This window comes from Oncorhynchus mykiss, chromosome 13, assembly GCF_013265735.2.
Source record: "Oncorhynchus mykiss isolate Arlee chromosome 13, USDA_OmykA_1.1, whole genome shotgun sequence".
In the NCBI taxonomy this organism is placed as follows: Eukaryota; Metazoa; Chordata; class Actinopteri; order Salmoniformes; family Salmonidae; genus Oncorhynchus; species Oncorhynchus mykiss.
In genome coordinates, this window is record NC_048577.1 from 9,127,706 (window position 1) to 9,145,292 (window position 17,587).

The following is a 17,587-nucleotide window of genomic DNA, read 5'->3' on the forward strand; positions in this document are numbered from 1 at the left end:
CAGCGTAGGAACCCCTTTAGGTTCTAGATATCACCTATTTTTCTGTGAGTATAGTGTAGAGCCAAAAAAGAGGAGAGGAGGAAGGGGGGAGGGGGGGGGTGAGAGGATGAGCGATGTACATAAGAAGAAGAAGAAGGGAGGGGTGTTAGTATGAGGTTTGGTTTGGGAGAGGATGAGAAGAGAGGAGGAGGGGACGGGGTGTTAGTGGTTTTTGGTTTGTTTGTTATTGGAAACAGCTTGTAAACATTCTGGGAAACGAGGACGTTGTGGTTTTCTTAACTGCAGCCCGTGTGTGTGTGTGTGTGTGTGTGTGTGTGCGCGCGCGCGCATGTGTGTGTTTGTGTGTATATAAGCATGTGTGTGTGAGTACTGTGTGTTCATGTATGCAGAATGTGCTTTTGTGTGTGTGTATATATAAGCATGTGTGTGTGTATATAAGCATGTGTGTGTGAGTACTGTGTGATCATGTATGCAGAATGTGCTTGTGTGTGTGTGTGTGTATATAAGCATGTGTGTGTGAGTACTGTGTGATCATGTATGCAGAATGTGCTTGTGTGTGTGTGTGCATGGATAACGTGTTTTGTGAGTGTGTGTACATTAAGACTGCACTTGCGTTGGTGCTTGCGTGGGCATGTGTGAGTGTGTTCTCTGCGATACTGACCTTTAAACTGTTCTGTCAGAGGTTGATCATGTCTGCTGTGCTGTTTCACTTCACTGAAGGGAACTTCCTAATGTCTGACCCAGAGACCAATAAGAGGGACAAAGTCCACCAGGGCCTGTATACACAAAGCCTCTCAGAGTAGGAGTGCTGATCTCGGATCAGATACCCCCCCCCCCCCCTTCTGTGTTTTTAACTGTGGCCTAAAAGGCAGAACTGATGCTAGATCAGCACTCCTACTCTGAGAGGCTTTATGTATACAGGCCCTGGACAGTAGCCTGAGAGCCCTGATCTGGGACCAGGCTACCAGGTTAGGGCTGGAAAGCCCTGAATTGGGACACAGGACTGTTGGTACATTTGACATCGAACACGACATCAGAAGGCTTCACAGCTAACAATGTACAGAAACTAGTGGTGGCTGGTGACAGACTCCTAGTAATGGCTGGAACAGAATTAATGGAAGGGTATCAAACACATCAAACACACTGATTATATACAGTGCTCAAAAAAATAAAGGGAACACTTAAACAACACAATGTAACTCCAAGTCAATCACACTTCTGTGAAATCAAACTGTCCACTTAGGAAGCAACACTGATTGACAATACATTTCACATGCTGTTGTGCAAATGGAATAGACAACAGGTGGAAATTATAGGCAATTGTCAGCACATTCAACTGTGTAAAGAAAAAAGTGTTTCATAAGAATATTTCACTCATTCAGATCTAGGATGTGTTATTTTAGTGTTCCCTTTATTTTTTTGAGCAGTGTATGTTTGATACCCTTCCATGAACTCCATTCCAGGCATTATTATGAGCCATCCTCCTCTGATATAAACACACAGGGTGTGCATGCTTTTGTTCCAGCCCTGCACTAACATATCATCCAGGTCATTCATTATCATCATCACAATCTTCTTCTTCCTCACCCGCTCAACACATCTTGTACCTGTTAGATGGTTGTTTATATAACAGAGGAGTGGAAACTTCACATCTTCACAGGCTGAACATAACATCAGTCTCTCTAACCACAGTGACCTTTTACTAAATACCAAGACATGAGAGAATGGTAGCAAACAGCACACTGCCCATCAAATCAAATGCGCTGAATACAACAGGTATTATGGGGAGAGGGTATCACAGTGAAATGCTTACTTACAAGCCGTTAACCTACAAGGCAGTTAAGAAAAATACCAACAAAAAAAAGAAATAAAAGTAACAAATAATTAAAGAGCAGTGGTAAAACAACAGTAGTGAGGCGAAATACAGGGTACAGAGTCGATGTGTGGGGGCACCGGTTATTCGAGGTAATATGTACATATAGGTAGAGTTATTAAAGTGTCTATGCATAGATAATAACAGAGAGTAGCAGCACCGTGAAGGGGGGTAGTCTTGGTAGCTATTTGATTAAATGTTTTGGAGTCTTATGGCTTGGGGGTAGAAGCTGTTTAGAAGCCTCTTGGACCTAGACTTGGTGCTCCGGTACTGCTTGCCGTGTGGTAGCAGAGAGAACAGTCTATGACTAGGGTGGCTGGAGTCTTTGACAATGTTTAGGGCCTTCCTCTGACAACACCTGGTGTAGAGGTCCTGGATGGCAGGAAGCTTGGCACCAGTGATGCACTGGGCCATTCGCACTACCCTCTGTAGTGCCTTGAGGTCAGTGGCCGAGCAGTTTCCATATCAGGCAGTGATGGAACCCGTCAAGATGCTCTCAATGGTGCAGCTGTAGACCCTCTTCACGTCGTGCCTTCTTGGTGTACTTGGGCCATGTTAGTTTGTTGGTGATGTGGACGCCAAGGAACTTGAAGCTCTCAACCTGCTCCACTACAGCCCCATCTATGAGAATGGGGGTGTGCTCGGTCCTCCTTTTCCTGTAGTCCACAATCATCTCCTTTGTCTTGATTACGCTGAGGGAGACGTTGTTGTCCTTGCACCAAACGGTCAGGTCTCTGACCTCTTCCCTATCGGCTGTCTCGTCATTGTCGGTGATCAGGCCTACCACTGTTGTGTCATCTGCAAACTTAATGATGATGTTGGAGTCGTGCCTGACCGTGCAGTCATGAGTGAACAGGGAGTACAGTAGTGGACTGAGCATGCACCCCTGAGTTGCCCCCATGTTGAGGATCAGCGTGGCGGATGTGTTGTTACCTACCCTTACCACACGGGGGCTGCCTGTCAGGAAGTCCAGGATCCAGTTGCAGAGGGAGGTGTTTAGTCTGGGCAGATCTCGACTGTGCAAGCCCTGCCACATCCGACGAGTGTTGGAGCCGGTGTAGTACGATTCGATCTAAGTCCTGTATTGATGCTTTGCCTGTTTGATGGTTCGTCAGAGGGCATAGCGGGATTTCTTATAAGCTTCCGGTTAGAGTCCCACTCCTTGAAAGCGGGAGCTCTACCCTTTAGCTCAGTGAGGATGTTGCCTGTAATCCATGGCTTCTGGTTGGGGTATGTACGTACAGTCACTGTGGGGACGATGTCATTGATGCACTTATTGATGAAGCCAGTGACTGAAGTGGTGTACTCCTCAATGCCATCGGAAGAATCACGGAACATATTCCAGTCTGTGCTAGCAAAACAGTCCTGTATCTTAGCATCTGCTTCATCTGACAACTTTTTTCATTGACCAAGTCACTGGTGCTTCCTGCTTCAATTTTTCTTGTAAGCAGGAATCAGGAGGATAGAAGTATGGTCAGATTTGCTAAATGGAGGGCGAGGGAGAGCTTTGTATGTGTCTTTGTGTGTGGAGTAAAGTTGGTCCAGAGTTGTTTCCCCTCTGGTTGCACATTTAACATGCTGGTAGAAATTAGGTAAAATGTACAACTATGGAAGCATATATACAGTTGAAGTCAGAAGTTTAAATACACATTAGCCAAATACATTTAAACTCAGTTTTTCACAATTCCAGACATTTAATCCTAGTAAAAATACCCTGTCTTAGGTCAGTTAGGATCACCACTTCATTTTAAGAATGTGAAATGTCAGAATAATAGTAGAGATAATCATTTGTTTCAGCTTTTATTTCTTTCATCACATTCCCAGTGGGTCAGATGTCACGCCCTGGTCTTAGTATTTTGTGTTTTCTCTATTCATTTGGTCAGGCCAGGGTGTGACATGGGTTTTTTATGTGGTGTGTTTTGTCTTGGGGTTTTTCGTAGGTATTGGGATTGTGTCTTAGTGGGGTTTTCTAGCATAGTCTATGGCTGTCTGGAGTGGTTCTCAATCAGAGGCAGGTGTTTATCATTGTCTCTGATTGGGAACCATATTTAGGCAGCCATATTCTTTGAGTGTTTCGTGGGTGATTGTTCCTGTCTCTGTGTTGCACCAGTATAGGCTGTTAGGTTTTCGTGTTGTTAGTTTGTTCATGTGTAGAGTCTTTATTAAAGTACTATGAATAGAAACCACGCTGCATTTTGGTCCGCCTCTCCTTCATCACCGCAAGAAAACCGTAACATCAGAAGTTTACATACACTCAATTAGTATTTGGTAGCATTGCCTTTAAATTGTTTTTCTTGGATCAAATGTTTTGGGTAGGCTTCCACAAGCTTCCCACAATAATTTGGGGGAATTTTGGCCCATTCCTCTTGACATAGTTGGTGTAACTGAGTCAGGTTTGTAGGCCTCCCTGCTCGCACACGCTTTTTCAGTTCTGCCCACAAATGTTCTATAGGCTTGAGGACTGAGCTTTGTGATGGCCACTCCAATACCTTGACTTTGTTGTCCTTAAGCCATTTTGCCACAACTTTGGAAGTACGCTTGGGGTCATTGTCCATTTGGAAGACCCATTTGTGACAAAGCTTTAAGTTCCTGACTGATGTTGCTTCAATATATCCACATAATTTCCCTTCCTCGTGATGCCATCTATTTTGTGAAGTGCACCAGTCCCTCCTGCAGCAAAGCACCCCCACAACATGATGCTGCCACCCCCGTGCTGCACGGTTGGGATGGTGTTCTTCGGCTTGCAAGCCTCCCCCTTTTTCCTCCAAACATAACGATGGTCATTGTGGCCAAACCGTTACATTTTTGTTTCATCAGACCAGAAGACATTTCTCCAAAAAGTACGATCTTTGTCCCCATGTGCAGTTGCAAACCGTAGTGTGGCTTTTTTTATGGCGGTTTTGGAACAGTGGCTTCTTCCTTGCTGAGTGGCCTTTCTGGTTATGCCAATATAGGACTCTTTTTACTGTGGATATAGATACTTTTGTACCTGTTTCCTCCAGCATCTTTGCACGGTCCTTTGTTGTTCTGGGATTGATTTGCACTTTTCGCACCAAAGAAAGTTCATCTCTAGGAGACAGAACGAGTCTCCTTCCTGAGCTGTATGACGGCTGTGTGGTCCCACGGTGTTTATACTTGCATACTATTGTTTGTACTGATGAATGTGGTACCTTCAGGCGTTTAGAAATTGCTCCCAAGAATGATTGAGACTTGTGGAGGTCTAGTTTTTTTTCTGAGGTCTTGACTGATTTCTTTTGATTTTCCCATTATGTCAAGCAAAGAGGCACTGAGTTTGAAGGTAGGCCTTAAAATACATCCACAGATACACCTCCAATTGACTCAAATTATGTCAATTAGCCTATCAGAAGCTTCTAAAGCCATGACATCATTTTCTGGAATTTTCCAAGCTGTTTAAAGGCACAGTCAACTTAGTGTATGTAAACTTCTGACCCACTGGAATTGTGATGCAGTGAATTATAAGTGAAATAATCTGTCTGTAAACAATTGTTGGAAAAATGACTTGTGTCATGCACAAAGTAGATGTCCTAACCGACTTGCCAAAACTATAGTTTGTTAACAAGAAATTTGTGGAGTGGTTGAAAAATGAGTTTTAATGACACCAACCTAAGTGTATGTAAACTTCCGACTTCAACTGTACATACACATTATATACTTTTAAAAAATTCCATGTTTTTTGCATGTTATTTTTGCATTCATTTGTATCCCATATCAGTTTGCAAACAATGTAAAAAAATACATGTTTTCCTTGAGTTAATTAATCTGCATACAAACATGGCCTCTTTCTTGAGTTAGGCAGCTCCAATATGCAGGTGTTCCAGCCTAGCTCAGTGCTTTCTGTGGTGTAGGAGCGGCCAGCAAAAGCACACAGCATAGGCGTTTTCTCTAGTTGTGCCTTGGTTGGCTCAATGTTCTGTCACTCATGGGGACACTATGTCACTGCCGAATCTACAGGGAGAGCTAGGTAGTTCAAGCCCTCTTGGGTGCTGCCATAGATTTACATTAGAAATGCCTCTCCAAGAAGGTTGAAGGTCATTGGCCACAGATAAAATGTCAAATCATGTTACATATACTGTAGCTTTGATTGGACTGATGTCAACATCATACTTTCACAATCTTAGCTAGCAAGCTAGACAAACAGTCATCATCATGAATCACCTTGACAATTTACTGTCAAATCCTTTTCAAATTATAGATAAAAAGTAATGGTGCTCATCGGTGATTGGACATAAACATTATACAACATGTCGGAAATCGCTAATTCAACAATGAGTGGTTTGGAACGAATCAATGGCTAACTACAAGAGTCACAAAGCAATCACTCTTTTGCTTTCTTTGCTTGCTATTCGGTAGAGAGGGTGTGTGGTCCAAGTCTGGGTTTAATGATTTAAAACATCTGTCAGAAAGGCTCTCTTTTCCAAGCTTAAATGGATTAACATTCACATGCAACACCATAAGTCAGAAAAGGTTGAATACATTGGTCATGTAGTCAATCCAGCATGATTTATGCCACATTCAAGACAACTGGCAACTAAAACAGGCTCAGACTGGAAAAATACGTTTTGAACGGTCATCCAACCTGAAATTCCAAGTCGGGAACTCTGGCTTCTTTCTAGATCTCTGACCTGAAGAACACTGACGTCATGATTGTTTGTTTTATTCCGAATTCCCAGTTGTCTTGAAAGCAGCATAAATCCAGGGAATGCCTGACTTTGATGACAAAGTTTTCCCACAAGAAGGACCACTGCGCCACATTCAAGTGAGCACAGTACAACAACGGTTGTGTCCAAAAATATGTCTTGTATACTGCTGGATAAATTATGTAATATGCCAGGGAGATATGAATACAGTAGCTAAGAATGTAATAAAAAGTGTATGTCGTGTAGTCAGCTGTTAGTAGCCCATAAGACCTCATCCTAAGAATGTGGTACCTCTCCACCTTAGAACTTAGCCTACTGTTCTGACTTGGTGGTGCACATGTAGCCTATAGCCTGTTTTAGAGAAATGTCATCTTTGAATATTGTAAGCGCTTTCATTGTGTGCTTATATGCCCCCATTATTTATCCTAAGGTTCTGACTTGGTGTACAGGGAGAACACTCTAAGAATGGCCAATGTTCTGAACTCTGTCCCTGTACATATCAAAAGTGCTGAACAAATAGTTATATCGACTACTCACTCATTAATATCTTAATCGAAATGACTGCTTGCCTCTTATCCGCTCATCGTTCCCTTATGCCATGGTTTGTACATCCCAATTGCTATATTGCTTATAGGTTTATCTCAGTACAGTATCTTATTCATAATTTTAGACAATGTTGGAATGATTTCATTGTTTTGCTTACTTTGTGTTTTATAATTAGTGTAGCAGGGTTATATTGGTGATTCCTCTTGCCACTTTATTGTTAAGCCAATGGGTTTTTGGTTTGAGTTTGTCTTGCCTTCACCTACTCAACATGGCATCTTATTGGCTGGTTTGCGTAGCTTGCTTACGAGGGGGGATGTTCCAGTTAGAATCGCCCCAGTGAACAAGCACCAAACCAGCGGTAAGTTGTTGGTTGCAAAGCGCTGTACATCAAAAGTGATTTTTATACTCTCAAGTGATGATTTAAATGTACAATTTATATCAAATTGTTTGTAAATGTTATTCGAACATCACACATAAGATGCAGCGGTTTTTGGAGAATATTTGTTGTGCATTTTGTTGTAAAGAATTCCCACCAGACACAGTAAGTTGCTAGCTAGTACTGGTGGGAATTCTTTACAACAAAATGCACAACAAATATTCATATATTTTGTACAGTGCGTGAGTGCAGAGTTGGATGGTGAGACGTGCATTGCATGACGTGCAATTTTGTGTCGTTCTTATCAGAATAAAGCTACATGACTGGTGCTACATGTTGGAGTTCCGTGTCGATGACTGATTGTACACAACGCAAGAAGAGTACTGTTACATTAGCTCATGTGCTTTTCTTCACGAGGAGGGGATACTTACTATAAAATGTTGCTGGGTCTGTAACCATGTTTGACAGTGACACTCGTCTCATTCCAATAGTGTTTTTCCCACAAAAAGTTCAGTAATAGATGTATGCAATTCCAGTTGATATTGCGAGGCCTGTTTTGTTTGCGCTGTCTGTGCGTTAGTATAATGTAAATAAAAGTGGATGCTCGTGATGGTGTTTTCCTTGACTTTTAGACCACATAGGCCTAGTAAAATAATCAAATGACTTTACTGGCATGTCTATAAAAAAGTTTCAGTTTGCCTAACCAAGATGTTATGCTAAAATCACCTCTGGTATGCGTGTGGCATTGATACAACTGACAACACTTAATCACCACGCAAACAGACAGAAAATTCATATACACCTTTTTCCCTACATAGTGCAGAGCCAAATGAGCCCTGGTCAAAAGTAGTGCCCTATATAAGAAATAGGGTACCATTTGTTGCTAAGGTCATGTCTCCTACTGTGTTCTAGAATGAGAAAAAGGACCAGGAAGAAGTCATAATGAAGGTTCTATGGTGTCTCTATGTCATCCTGCTCCTCCCCCTACTAACCTGCTCCAGCCAACCACAGTCCTGTAAGTCATCAATACCCTTCACAATGCATTACAACACATGTAGAATGACTTTGAGGTTAAAGTGCAGACTGTCAGCTTTATTTTGAGTGTATTTACATCCATATCGGGTGAACCTTTTTAGAAATGACAGCACTTTTTGTGCATAGTCTACCCATTTTAGGGGACCAAAAGTATTGGGATAAATTCACTAATATGTGTATTAAATAGTAAAAGGTTAAGTATTAGGTTGTATATTCATAGCACTCGATGATTATATCAAGCTTGTGACTCTACACACTTGTTGGATGCATTTGCTGTTTGTTTTGGTTGATAACGTTGTCATGTCTTTATTGAACACACCATGCAAACATTCACAGTGCAGGGTGGGAAAGTATGTGAATCCTTGGATTTGATAACTGGTTGACACTCCTGGCAGCAATAACCTCAACCTAATGTTTGCTGTAGTTGTGGATCAAACCTGCACAACGGTCAGGAGGAATTCTGGAACATTCCTCTTTACAAAACTGTTTCAGTTGAGCAATATTATTTGGATGTCTGGTGTGAACTGCTCTCTTGAGGTCATGCCACAGCATCTCAATCGGGTTGAGGTCAGGACTCTGACTGGGCCACTCCAGAAGGCATATTTTCTTCTGTTGAAGCCATTCTGTTGTTGATTTACTTCTGTGTTTTGGGTCGTTGTCCTATTGCATCACCCAACTTCTGTTGCGCTTCAATTGGCGGACAGATATCCTGATATTGTCCTGCGAAATGTCTTGATAAACTTGGGAATTCATTTTTCCGTCAATGATAGCAATATGTCCAGGCCCTGAGGCAGCAAAGCAGCCCCAAACCATGATGCTCCCTCCACCATACTTTACAGTTGGAATGAGGTTTTGATGTTGGTGTGCTGTGCCTTTTTTCTCCACACATAGTGTTGTGTGTTCCTTCCAAACAACTCAACTGTAGTTTAATCTGTCCACAGAATATTTTGCCAGTAGCGCTGTGGAACATCCAGGTGCACTTTTGCAAACTTCAAACGTGCATCGATGTTTTTTTGGAGAGCAGTGGCTTCTTCTGTGGTGTCCTCCCATGAACACCATTCATGTTTAGTGTTTTACGTATCATAGACTCCTCAACAGAGATGTTAGCATGTTCCAGAGATTTCTGTAATTCTTTAGCTGACTCTAGGATTCTTCTTAACCTCATTGAGCATTCTGCGCTGTGCTCTTGCAAACTTCAAACGTGCATCAATGTTTTTTTGTGCATGCTCTTGATGGTGCAGCTGTTGAACCTTTTGAGGATCTGAGGACCCATGGCAAATCTTTTTAAATCTTCTCCTGTGGGGGAATAGGTTTTGTCGTGCCCTCTTCACGACTGTGCTTGGTGTGCTTGGACCATGTTAGTTTGTTGGTGATGTGGGCACCAAGGAACTTGAGGCTCTCAACCTGCTCCACTGCAGCCCCATCGATGAGAATGGTGGTGTGCTCGGTCCTCTTTTTACTGTAGTCCACAATCATCTCCTTTGTCTTGATCACGTTCCAAAGGGTTCACATACTTTTTCTTGCCATTGTATGATATATGATACAATATGACATAGAGCCTTATAAAACATGACATAGAGTCTTATAAAACATGACATAGAGCCTTAAAAAACATGACATAGAGCCTTATAAAACAGGACAGTGTCTTGTAAAACATGTTATAGAGTGTTACAAAACATGATATAGAGCCTTATAAAACATGATATAGAGCCTTATAAAACATGATATAGAGCCTTATAAAACATGATATAGAGCCTTATAAAACATGATATAGAGCCTTATAAAACATGATATAGAGCCTTATAAAACATGATATAGAGCCTTATAAAACATGATATAGAGCCTTATAAAACATGATATAGAGCCTTATAAAACATTATATCGACCCTTATATTAAAAATGTTATTTTTTTCTTTCTCTGTTTCCCTCTCACTCTCTCTCTGCCTCTTTCTCTCTCTCTGCCTCTCTCTCTCTCTCCTCTCTCACTCTCTCTCTATCTCTGCCTCTCTCTCTCCTCTCTCACTCTCTCTCTATCTCTGCCTCTCTCTCTCCTCTCTCACTCCTCTCTGTCTCTGTTTCTCAAAGATCTAAAGTGTGTCAATGACTTCATCAGTAACATCACGTGTGTGTTGAACAACACATGCATACCCCCAGACATGCCGTGCACTCTGCATGGTGAATACCCCGGGTTTAAAAGGTAAAGAAGACTAAGGATGCAGCCTAACTGGAACCCTATTCTCATAGAGTCCTGGTCTAAAGTAGTGCACTATATAGGGAACAGGGTGCCATTTGGGATGCTAACTGAAACAATGGTTCACTGTTGTAACTACAGGCAATGTGAGATGAAGTCCTTGGCCGGTTTCAACACAACCTTGAGAGGCGGCAGTCTGGTCTTTGAGGGCAATCCAGTGAGTTTTTATAAAACTACATCAAGTTAAAACCAATGCTTGGTTATATATGTGCATTATTATAGATCAAAACTAGAATTTGTAACACATTCATCTGGATGAATAAATTAACCAGGAATTTGTTTATTTTTTAATTATTTTTTATGACGTTTTTCTAATAATAATATTAATAAAACAATGACAGCATATATATAGACCAATAGGCAAACAACCCTGGATAACTGAGCCTCTGTAAATGATCTTTCAGTTCTTTTGGGAAGAGGATAAAATATCCATTGTTGTACGGTGTGGACAAGCAGAAGATTATGTGATACAGATTGAATACCTGTATCAACCATTTAACCACAGTAAGTGTACAGTAATTTGAGTGATATTATGTACGATGTGTCATCTATTACTAATCTACTACATGAATTGTACACCAACTACAACGACTCTTATTGTGACGTTATTGTCCATTTACATGAAAATGAATTCTGTGTGTTCAGCATACAAAATGCTCAAACTCAGTACACTATAATACAACATAATGCAATACAAACATGCTGGGAAGGTTATTCATTTAAACAACTTAATACTAATTCATACCTGATACTAACATTTCTAATTCAACTTAGTACTAGTAGTTCTGTTACAGTGATATTAGTAATATATTAGTACTACTATGAGGACATTAACTGTGTTGTTTTGTGTTTGGCAGTTAAAATGCATCCCCCTGGCAAGCCGACCGTCATCAATGCCTCAATCGCCTGGACACCAGGAGCTCCCATTTCAAAAATGATAGTCAACTATGACTTCCAACTACAGTGGAAACAGGAACTACATCACTGGGAGGTGATAGAGAGAGAGATGGGGAGGAAGAGAGACAGAGGACAGATAATAACAACTATGTCTCTCTCTTTGTACACTATCTAAAAGTAGACCTACTGTATGTTGTGCTACTGCAGGATGCTGTGGAGGTGAACATATCAAACAAACAGATGTATTTTGACCTGGACCCTGAGATGCTGGAGAGAGGAAGGAGGTACCAGGTCAGAGTCCGGGTTCGAGCCGATTACCCAGACTGTCAGTGGAGCGACTGGAGCCCCAGTGCATCATGGGTCTCCACTCTGGGCCAGATGAAGCCAACAGGTAAATAGAGCATCAGTGATGTCATTGGTTATTAGTACACATTTGAATGTGGGCCTGTATATACTTGGGCTGTGTCCCAAATGGCCCTATAGTTCCCTACATAGTCCAGAGCACTATGGGCCAAAAGCACTGCACTAAACAGGGAATATGTTGCCATTTGGAAGGCAGGCATAGTAGTGTGTTTCCATATGAATCTTGAAAAATAGTTCCTTCTTCCTTCTTCCCTATTTCTTTCTTTCGTTCTTAGACAGGCACACACATGCTCAAAACAAACTTACAGACAGAAATGTAAATGAAGGCTTTTCTATGCCAATCTTTTAGTAAAACAGTGGTGGTGTTATGTACGTTGTAAATATGTTCTATGTTGTTCCTCTGATCCTGTTCTCAGGTAGTCCTGATGTTCTAGACCAGGACTTTGTGGTGGTCACCGTGGTGGGAGCTGTTGTTGTACTGGTCCTGCTGGTCTCCATGTTGCTCTGCAAAGGAAAGTGAGTACTGTATCTCTGTCTATCTGTCTGTCTGTGTGTGTGTGTGTGTGTGTGTGTGTGTGTGTGTGTGTGTGTGTGTGTGTGTGTGTGTGTGTGTGTGTGTGTGTGTGTGTGTGTGTGTGTGTGTGTGTGTGTGTGTGTGTGTGGAAGGGGGTGGGGTCCATTGTAAATGTGATTTATTTTAACACCAACGGACTGCAAAGTAAACATCATGTTTTAGATGTAATGTTTTGTAGTTGGTTAAGTGCAACTTCCTTTCATTTCCCTTCATTGCTGACAGGGTCAAGAAGATTCTGAATCCTCCTATACCAGATCCCTCCAGGTACTTTGAGGGCCTCAACCTCCAGCACGATGGAAACTTCAAGGTCAGTTCTACTTTTGACTGAAGTTATGTGCCAAAAGGGACCCTATTCCCTGTATTGTGCACTACCTTGTTATGGCGGTAGTTAGGTTATAATGGCTGTAGTTAGGTTATAATGGCTGTAGTTAGGTTATAATGGCTGTAGTTAGGTTATAATGGCTGTGGTTAGGTTATAATGGCGGTAGTTAGGCTATAATGGCTGTAGTTAGGCTATAATGGCTGTAGTTAGGCTATAATGGCTGTAGTTAGGCTATAATGGCTGTAGTTAGGTTATAATGGCTGTAGTTAGGCTATAATGGCTGTAAGTTAGGCTATAATGGCTGTAGTTAGGCTATAATGGCTGTAGTTAGGTTGTAATGGCTGTAGTTAGGTTATAATGGCTGTAGTTAGGTTATAATGGCGTTAGTTAGGTTACAATGGCTGTAGTTAGGTTATAATGGCTGTAGTTAGGTTATAATGGCTGTAGTTAGGTTATTATGGCTGTAGTTAGGTTATAATGGCTGTAGTTAGGTTATTATGGCTGTAGTTAGGTTATAATGGCGGTATTTAGGTTATAATGGCAGTAGTTAGGTTATAATGGCTGTAGTTAGGTTATAATGGCTGTAGTTAGGTTATAATGGCTGTAGTTAGGTTATAATGGCGGTATTTAGGTTATAATGGCAGTAGTTAGGTTATAATGGCTGTAGTTAGGTTATAATGGCTGTAGTTAGGTTATAATGGCTGTAGTTAGGTTATAATGGCTGTAGTTAGGTTGTAATGGCTGTAGTTAGGTTGTAATGGCGGTAGTTAGGTTATAATGGCTGTAGTTAGGTTATAATGGCGGTAGTTAGGTTATAATGGCTGTAGTTAGGTTATAATGGCTGTAGTTAGGTTATAATGGTTCTAGTTAGGTTATAATGGCGGTAGTTAGGTTATAATGGCTGTAGTTAGGTTATAATGGCTGTAGTTAGGTTATAATGGCGGTAGTTAGGTTATAATGGCTGTAGTTAGGTTATAATGGCTGTAGTTAGGTTATAATGGCTGTAGTTAGGTTATAATGGCTGTAGTTAGGTTATAATGGCTGGAGCCTAATGAATGGAATGGTATCAAACAGATAAAATACATTTCCATATATTTATTACCAGACATTATTATGAGCTGTCCTCATCATTGTCTTACATTGGCATCATGTTGGAGTGAAGTCACTCCAACATTTAGCTAAATAATTATCATTTTATTTTCCTCTCTGTGTGTGTGTCTCTCTCTCTCTATCTATGTCACTCTCTATCTCTTTCTCTCTCACTGTCTCTCTCTCTCTCTCTCTCTCTGTCTCTGTGTGTGTGTCCGTGCCTACAGGCTTGGCTGGGTCCTTTGTTCGCCTTTGAAGCCGTCGACTCTGCCTTGCACCGTGAAGACATCTCCCAGGTAGAGATTACCAACAACATTGGCACCATCGCCCCCCTGAGGAGGGAGACCGATACTGCACTACTACTGAAGAAGAGATTGGACAATAGTGGCCGCTCCGGCTTCAGCAACTTCTTATCTCAATGCTCCCAGCCTGGATCCACATCCACCAAGTTGGAACCCTGCTCTGTACACTCCCCTTACGGACCAGTAGGTGGCACTACTGAAGAGATAGATGAGTGGAAGGAGGAGAACAGAGGAGATAGGATGGATAGTAATAGAGGTGTAGGGGGGAAGGACGAAGATATCAGGGGTGGAGGGAAGGAGGGAGAGATGGGGGGTGGAGGGAAGGAGAGAGAGTTGGGGGGTGGAGGGAAGGAGAGAGAGATGTGTGGTGAAGGGAAGGATAGAGAGATGTTGGGTGGAGGGAAGGATAGAGAGCTGTATGGTGGAAGTATATTTGGAGGCATCAGTGGAGGTAAAGATATCGTCCAGGTTTCTTCTTACGAGCGTGTTGAGAAGCTCCAGGCCGAGCGTCGGGCCCTCATAAGCCCAGATTCAGGCATCGGCAGTGGGGCAGAGGATCAGGAAAGTCAGGAGAGCGTGGAGGATGCGGTCGGGCCTATTGCATCCACCCCCCATTTTGTCTCTCAGGACTTCCATCTTGTTCCGCTTCTTCCTCTTATCAATAACAATAACTTTACATTCTGCTCCACCCCCTTACCCATTTCCCTGTCCGCTTTCCCCCAGCATCCCTTCACCCTACCTGGGTTGGATAGTGTAGGGGGAAAGGGTACGGAGATGGGGGTTGGAGGAGGTTCTCTCACAATGTCTTCCTCCTATGAACGTGTGGATAATCTGCAGCTCCAGGCCCAACTCTTGGCCCCTCAGAGACCAGATTCAGACATTGGCAGTGGGGGAGAGGATCAGGAAAGCCAGGAGAGCGTGGGGGATGAGGTCAGGCTAACTGTGACCCCCTGTAACCATATCCCTCTTATTACCACTAACAATATATTTCCATTCTGTTCCACCCCCTTACCAATCCCGCTGGATGTTTTACCCCAACTACCCCTCACCTTCTCTGGGTTTGGGATGGTTCCATCCCTGGGACCCAGTACTAGTACCAGTCATCAAGACAGGCTGTTGGAGATATCTCTCCGGTCTTCTTCAATGGCAATAGAGCCCTCTAGTGGAGGCTACATGCCAGTGAAAGAAGCTCAGAACTGAACTATGAAAACATTTGACTAGGGAGGGACTAATGATTTATATATACACTAGATGCCTGACAGGCTGTTTTGAAGCCACCACTCCTCCATCTTGGCACTCCCCCTCCATTGTAAAAAATACTTTGGAAGCTATAGAAATGCATTTACTAATGTCTACATTTGTTTTTACCACATGTATATGTATTTATTACAGACACACTTTTTTTAAAGAACTAATGTAACTGTCCCCACTACAACAACAAAAAAAGACTTACAAATACGTCATTTGGTCGTTGAAACGTTTCAATGACATACTGTAGAATTCCATCCATTCCAATAGAGCTCCACAGTGGAGGTGCCATAATACCCATAAAACCTAGTGTTCAAACAGGGAAACGGTTCCAATTGTTTTTCCACCATTCATTTTTCCCTTAATGGATTTTAGAAACACTTAAAATAAGGCCTGTGGCCTCCTGAGTGACGCAGTGGTCTAAAACTCTGCATCGCAAGCTGTGTCAGAGCCCGGCTGTGAGCGGGAGCCCCATAGGGCGACACACAATTGGCCCAGGGTTTGGCCGGGGGGCTTTCCTAGGCTCATCGCACTCTATCGACTCCTTGTGGCAGTGTTAAAGTGTTAAACAAATCAAAATATATTGTAGATTCTTCAAAGTTGCCACCTTTTGCCTTGATGACAGCTTTGCACACTCTGTGTTCTCTCAACCAGTTTCACCTGGAATGCTTTTCCAACTGTCTTGAAGGAGTTTCCACATATGATGAGCACTTGTTGGCTGTGGTCCAACTCATCCCAAACCCTCTCAATTGGGTTGAGGTCGGGTAATTGTGGAATCCAGGTCATTTGATGCAGCACTCACAGCTTGGAGGTGCAGAGATTATCACAGTTTGGAGGTGCATAGATTATCACAGTTTGGAGGTGCAGAGATTATCACAGTTTGGAGGTGCAGAGATTATCACAGTTTGGAGGTGCATAGATTATCACAGTTTGGAGGTGCAGAGATTATCACAGTTTGGAGGTGCAGATATCATCACAGCTTGGAGGTGCAGAGATCATCACAGCTTGGAGGTTCAGAGATCATCATAGCTTGGAGGTGCAGAGATCATCATAGCTTGGAGGTGCAGAGATCATCACAGCTTGGAGGTGCAGAGATCATCACAGCTTGGAGGTGCAGAGATCATCACAGCTTGGAGGTGCAGAGATCATCACAGCTTGGAGGTGCAGAGATCATCACAGCTTGGAGGTGCAGAGATCATCACAGCTTGGAGGTGCAGAGATCATCACAGCTTGGAGGTGCAGAGACACATGCAGATCATCTGTTCACCTACTCTGCATCTCACAAAGACATGGCGGTTGGAACCAGAAATCTAAAATTTCGACTCATCAGACCAAGGGACAGATTTCCACCTTTCTAATTTCCATTGCTTGTGTATCTTGTCCCAAGCAAGTCTCTTCTTATTATTGGTGTCCTTTAATAGTGGTTTCTTTGCAGCAATTCAGCCATGATTCACACCGTCTCCTCTGAACTGGTGATGTTGAGATGTGTCTGTTATTTAAACTCTGAAGCATTTAATTGGGCTGCAATTTCTGAGGTGGTAACTGTAATGAACTTATCCTCTGCAGCAGAGGTAACTCTGGGTCTTCCTTTCCTGTGGGGGTCCTCATGAGAGCCAGTTTTATCATAGCGCTTGATGGTTTTTGCGACTGCACTTGAAGAACTTTCAAAGTTATTGAAATTTTCCGTATTGACTGACCTTGTCTTAAATTAATGATGTACTGTTGTTCGCTTTGCTTATTTGAGCTGTTCTTGACATAATATGGACTTGGTCTTTTACCAAATAGGGCTATCTTCTGTACACCACCCTACCTTGTCACAACACAATTGATTGGCTCGAATGCATTAAGAAGGGAAATAATTGACACAAGTGAACTTTTAAAAAGGCACACCTGTTAATTGAAATTCATTCCAGGTGACTACCTCATGAAGCTGGTTGAGAGAATGCCAAGAGTGTGCAAAGCTGTCAAGGCAAAGGGTAGCTACTTTGAAGAATCTCAAATATAAAAATATACTTTAATTCCATATGTGTTATTTCATAGTGTTGGTGTCTTC

The 17,587-nt window shown here is 42.3% G+C and overlaps 1 protein-coding gene across 7 annotated transcripts in view; it reads left to right on the forward strand.

Annotated features, from left to right (window-relative positions):
- Positions 1-17,587, forward strand: part of LOC110495073 (interleukin-2 receptor subunit beta) — a 51,440-nt gene that overhangs the window by 4,168 nt on the left and 29,685 nt on the right. For 2 of the 7 annotated variants that reach the window (XR_005035441.1, XR_005035442.1), the window contains exons 1-10: positions 7,408-7,435; positions 7,762-8,468; positions 10,574-10,685; positions 10,821-10,896; positions 11,144-11,243; positions 11,597-11,730; positions 11,844-12,027; positions 12,416-12,515; positions 12,796-12,880; positions 14,212-16,770. Coding sequence is in view for 4 of the 7 variants with exons in the window: in XM_036940151.1 (XP_036796046.1) it covers positions 8,396-8,468; positions 10,574-10,685; positions 10,821-10,896; positions 11,144-11,243; positions 11,597-11,730; positions 11,844-12,027; positions 12,416-12,515; positions 12,796-12,880; positions 14,212-15,486 (2,139 nt within the window). In the remaining 3 variants the exon portion in view is untranslated. Of the gene's footprint in view, positions 1-7,407; positions 7,436-7,761; positions 8,469-10,573; positions 10,686-10,820; positions 10,897-11,143; positions 11,244-11,596; positions 11,731-11,843; positions 12,028-12,415; positions 12,516-12,795; positions 12,881-14,211; positions 17,062-17,587 lie in introns of those variants that run through there. The other 5 variants (XM_036940151.1, XM_036940149.1, XR_005035443.1 and 2 more) reach the window with 4 other exon arrangements.